This window comes from Carcharodon carcharias (genome assembly GCF_017639515.1).
Source record: "Carcharodon carcharias isolate sCarCar2 chromosome 29 unlocalized genomic scaffold, sCarCar2.pri SUPER_29_unloc_15, whole genome shotgun sequence".
NCBI lineage: Eukaryota > Metazoa > Chordata > Chondrichthyes > Lamniformes > Lamnidae > Carcharodon > Carcharodon carcharias.
The window spans coordinates 9,164-15,000 of NW_024470660.1; the positions used below are offsets into that span (position 1 = coordinate 9,164).

The 5,837-nt window shown below is 46.9% G+C and overlaps 1 protein-coding gene across 1 annotated transcript in view; it reads right to left on the minus strand.

The window, feature by feature from the left end:
• Positions 1-374: 374 nt before the first annotated feature.
• The window catches only part of LOC121274002, a 117,044-nt gene continuing 111,581 nt past the window's right edge, over positions 375-5,837 (minus strand). The window contains exons 5-6 of the mRNA XM_041181137.1: positions 2,222-2,303; positions 375-883 (exon numbers count right to left, since the gene is read on the minus strand). Of these exons, the coding sequence (XP_041037071.1) occupies positions 635-883; positions 2,222-2,303 (331 nt within the window). The 3' untranslated portion in view covers positions 375-634. The remainder of the gene's footprint in view (positions 884-2,221; positions 2,304-5,837) is intronic.

Sequence of the window (5,837 nt, forward strand, 5' to 3'; positions counted from 1 at the left end):
AGAATAAACAAGTTGCAGAATTCAGAAAGCACATTCTGAAATGTTAACAAAGTTCAGTGATGTCACATTTCTGCTAATTACTATTCGGCCGTGTTTCCATTCCAAATCGAGGCAGATCAAAGTTACTACAACAACTTGCAATAATATAGCACATTTAAAGTAGAAAACTGTCCCAAAACTCTTCAGGGGATTGTTAACCACATATAAATCCATCTCTGAGACACATAATGAGATATTAGGGACAGGTGACAAAAAGCTGAGTTAACAAAGCCAGTTAATAAAGACCATGTTAAAGGAGGAGAGAGAGAGAGAGACAGAGAGAGAGAGAGAGGGGGACAGACAGAGAAGGAAAGAGAGATAGAGAGACAGAGAGAGAGAGAGAGAGAGAGGGACAGACAGAGAAGGAGAGAGAGATAGAGAGACAGACTGGGAGAGATGGAGACACTGAATCTCTGTCCCCAATTACTCAGCATCAAGTCGTCACTGGGGAAACATTTCATTCCAAACCACACCAACCACAGACCCATTCAATCCCTTCCTCCCTCTCTCGCCCTGTCCCCCAGTGGGTTGTCTCGTGTTCCCAGGAATCTTAATCCCTGCCCCCACATCCTCACACCCTCTTCCCGTTTCACACTCAGTTTCGCTTGAATCTGATCTGTGCGTATTCCGTCTCCTCTTCCCTGTGGACAGTCCCATCACCACTGGGCTCCCTGAAGACTTGGGGATTGGCGTAGAGAAGGTTATCGGGATTGTCAGGGTTCCCATGTCCAGCATCGCCTTCCACTGCACCTTCAGAGTGATCCTGGGGAGCTGGGGTCTCCCCGTCTCTAGTTATGTCTCTGGTTGTGCTCTGGGGCTCAGTAATCAGCACGTTCTGTTTACTCTAGAGAGAAATGGAAACAGAAGACATCCTCACATCATTTACTGGCACTGATAGGGTTAAATTATTGTGCAGCCTCGTTAGTGTCAGTTATGTCTCAGTGGGTTTAACCCTCTCTCTCATGTCATATGAAAGATACCACCTTTGGCAGTGCAGCACTCCCTCAGTACTGACACTCTGTTAGTGCAGCTCTCCCTCAGTACTGACCCTCCGACAGTGCAGCTCTCCCTCAGTACTGACCCTCCGACAGTGCAGCACTCCCTCAGTACTGACCCTCCGACAGTACAGGTCTTCCTCAGTACTGACCCTCTGTCAGTCTCGCAATCCCTCTGAAATGGCTCTGGCGAGTGCTCGCTTAGATTCTGCACTCAGGTGCCTGGTGTGAGGCTCAATAACATGAATCTTGTAATCAGAGACATGATCAGAAAGAGAGAGAGAGAGAGAAAGAGAGAGGAAGGGTTATGAATCTATTTATGTATGTATTGTAATTTGAAATTGTCTTTTTAAACAGAGTTTTAGTCTGTGGGTGTGTTTGTGTGTGTTTTAATTGGATTAAAGTCAGCCGGTCTGGGTACTTTGATGTATAGTAGTTTTGAAATGTAAACAAAGAGGCAAATTGCATTTTTAAAAGGAGCATTCAAAGCCTGGGAGGGAATTCTTAAACCAATCAATGTTTATATTACTAATAAAATTGATACTATGAAAGGGGATTTATTGTTAGAAGAGATGGAGTTCAAAGGTCCTGATGATTCAATGAGAATTTACATTCAAAGAGAAGTGCTGGGTATAACTTGAGCGGTTTTGTTTGTGCAGAGCAGAGGCTTGTAACATCAAAGCAGCTGTAAGCATACACCTGTCTGTAAAGGAACCAAAGTGAAAGGAAGCTCATTTGGAATTTGTGAGGTCAAAATACATTGCCTGGAATCTGCTTAAAGTCTAGGGTTGTCTTAGAGGAGATTAGTTTGAGAATTTGTTATAAAGTTATGATAGTACTAGCTTGTAGACATGTGCATATGTTTAACTTGTGTAAATTAATAAATGTCTCATGTAGTTTGATATAAACCCATCTCGAGAACTGGTGGTCTTATTCCTGAATTTAGAGCTGCATCTCAAACATTCCACTGGGAAATATAGGTTATGACAGTTGTTTAAAGTTTCACTCTGTGATTTTAAACAACAGCCTTTACCAGTTGCTGTGTCATAACAGAGAGACAGCACGATACTGAACCATTGCTGACTCCACAGGTACAAATCAGTGGGTAACTGGGCTGGGAATCTGGGACATGTGTTGTCTACACACTGATATTGAAGCTTTGGAGTGAGTGTAAATAGTTCCTGTACCTGGTGCTTCACTGAGAGTGGGCTGGGTGTCAATGCAATGTCTCTGGTCCCTGAAACTCTCTCCTGCGTCGCTGTCTTTCTCCTGCAATAACACAATATCACACTGTGGTTATCATATAGCAGAGAGTCAGTGTAGCACAGACACAGAGCCCACTGTAACCTTACACCAACGAATGGGACTGTCTCTTTCAATCACTTCTGCACAAAGCTCAGAATCAAGAAGCTCGACACCATCCTGGACAAAGAAGCCCGATTGATCTACACCCTATCCACCACATTGAACATTCACTCCCTCCAGCATGAACACACAGTGGCAGCAGTGTGTGTACCATCTACAAGATGCACTGCAGCAACTCAGCAAGGCTCCTTCACAGCACCTTCCAAACCTGCGACCTCTACCATCTAGAAGGACAAGGGCAGCAGACACATGGGAACACTACCACCTGGAAGTTGCCCTCCAAGTCACTCACCATCCTGACTTGGAAATATATCACTGTTCCTTCACTGTCGCTGGGTCAACTCCTGGAACTCCCTCTCTAACAGCACTGTTGGTGTACCAACACCACATGGACTGCAGCGGGTCAAGAAGGCAGCTCACCACCACCGGCTCAAGAGCAATTATAGATGGGCATTAATGCTGACATCACCAGTAACAGCCACATTCGATGAAAGATTTAAAAATCTCACAGCTCAAGGTATTTATTGTGATCTCCTGCACACATGCCCTGTTGATGGAGCCTTTGTGGTTCATTCTTAATCGAAGCAGATAAAATTTACTACAACAACTTGCATTTATATAGCACCTTCAATGTAGCAAAATGTCCCAAGGCTCATTCGGGGATTGTTAGTCACATCTTCACCTGACTCTGAGGCACATGAGGAGATATTAGGGACAGAAGACCAACAGCTGAGTCAACAAAGTCAGTTATTAACGGGCATCTTAAAGGAGGAGCTGGAGATAGAGAATGAGAGACAGACACAGAAAGAAAGACAGAGACAGAGAGTGAGAGAGAGAGAGAGAGACAGAGACAGTGAATCTCTGTCCCAATGGCTCAGCATCCAGTCCTCTCTGGAGAAGCATTTCATTCCAAACCACACCAACCGTAGCCCAATTCCATCCCTTCCTCCCTCTCTCCCCCTCTCCCCCAGTGGGTTGTTTCCTGCTCCCAGGAATCTCAATCCCTACCCCCACCCCCACAACTCCTCACCCCCACTCCCCATTTCTCATTCAGTTATGCTCGATCTTGATCTGTGCGTATTCCGTCTCCTCTTCCCTGTGGACAGACCCATCACCACTGGACACCCTCAAAACTTGGGGACTGGCGTAGAGAAGAGCGTCGGGATTGTCGGTGTGCCAATGTCCAGCATCGCCTCCCACTGCACCTTCAGAGAGACCCCGGGGAGCTGGGGTCTCCTCCTCACTAGTTGTGTCTCTGGTTGTGTTCCGGGGCTCAGTAATCAGCACGTTCTGTATACCCTAGAGAGAGAGGGAAACAGAAGATATCCTCACATCATTTACTGGCACTGATAGGGTTAAATTATTGTGCAGCCTCGTTAGTGTCAGTCGTGTCTCAGTGGGTTTAACCCTCTCTCTCATGTCATCTGAAAGAAACCACCTATGGCAGTGCAGCACACCCTCAGTACTGACCCTCTGACAGTGCAGCACTCCCTCAGTACTGACCCCCCCGACTGTGCAGCACTCCCTCATTACTGACCCTCTGTCAGTCTCACACTCCCTCATTACTGACCCTCTGTCAGTCTCACACTCCCTCATTACTGACCCTCTGTCAGTCTCGCACTACCTCAGTACTGACCCCCTGACAGTGCAGCACTCCCTCAGTACTGACCCTCCAACAGTGCAGCACTCCCTCAGTACTGACCCTCCGACAGTGCAGCACTCCCTCAGTACTGACCCTCCGACAGTGCAGCACTCCCTCAGTACTAACCCTCCAACAGTGCAGCACTCCCTCAGTACTGACCCTCCCGACTGTGCAGCACATCCTCAATAGTGACCCTCTGTCAGTCTCACACTTCCTCATTACTGACCCTCTGTCAGTCTCGCACTACCTCAGTACTGACCCTCCAATAGTGCAGCACACCCTTAGCACTGACCCTCTGAAAGTGCAGCACTCCCTCAGTACTGACCCCCCAAAAGTGCAGCACTTCCTTAGCACTGCCCCTGACAGTGCAGCAATCCCTCGGAACTGACCCTCCGACAGAGCAGTGCACCCTCAGTACTGAACCGCCAACAGTGCGGCAATCCCGTAGCACTGACTCTCTGACAGTGCAGCAATCACTCAATACTGACCCTCCAACAGTGCAGCACTCCCTTAGCCCTGACCCTCTGACAGTGCAGCACTCCCTCTATACTGACCCTCCATCAGTGCAGCACTCCCTCAATACTTACCCTCTGACAGTGCAGCACTCCCTCATTACTGACCCTCCAACAGTGTTGCACTCCCTTTTGCCACCTCCGCACTATTGCCCAGCTTCACCCTGACCCCGTCTCATCTCATCTCATCTACTGCTGAAACCCTCATCCAATCCAGTATTGCCCCCAGATGCAGCTATTCCCACAAATCCCTGACTGTTCTCCCACGTACTACCCTCCGTAAACTTGAGGTCATCCGAACCTCTGCTGCCCGTGACTTAACTCGCACTGAGTCCCACACACCTATCATCTCTGGTGCTCGCTGACCAGCATTGGCTCCTGGTTAGCAACATATTAATTTTAAAATTCCTCCAGGCCGTACAGCATTCCCTATCTCTGTAAACACCTCCAGCCCCTACAGCATTCCCTTTCTTTGTAACCTCCTCCAGCCCCTACAACCCTCCCTATCTCTGTAACCTCCTCCAGCCCCTACAACCCTCCCTATCTCTGTAATCTCCTCCAGTCCCTACAACCCTCCCTATCTCTGTAAACTCCTCCAGCCCCTACAACCCTCCCTTTCTTTGTAACCTCCTCCAGCCCCTACAAACCTCCCTATCGCTGTCACCTCATTAACATGAACCTAGTAATCAGCGACAGGATGAGAGAGAGAGAGAGAGAGAGAGAGAAAGGGAGGTAGGGATAGAGAGAGAGACTGTCATGATGTGATTAATGAATATCATGTTATTGGAAATTATTTTTGTTAAAATACAGGTTTAGTCTGTGGATGTGTCTGTGTGTGTTTTAATTGGATTAAAGCCAGCCAGTCTGGGTGCTTTGATATAAGGTAATTTTGAGATGTAAATAGGGAGGTAAAAAGGCAACTTGCATTCTTAAATAGAGCATTCAATGTCTGGGAGTTAAATTTAAACCAATCAACGTTTATATTACTAATAAAATTGATGCTATGAAAGGTCCTGCTGATACAATGAGAATTTACATTCAAAGAGAAGTGCTGGGTATAACTTGAGCAGTTTTGTGTGTGCAGAGCAGAGGCTTGTAACATCAAAGCAGCTGTAAGCCTACACCTGTCTGCAAAGGAACCAAAGTGAAAGGAACCTCGTTTGGAATTTGTGAGATGAAAATGCTTTGCCTTGTGTCTGCTTAAAGACTAAGGGTTGTCTTAGAGGAGATTAGTTTGGGAATTTGTTAAAAAGTTATGATAATACTAGTTTGTAGACATGTGCA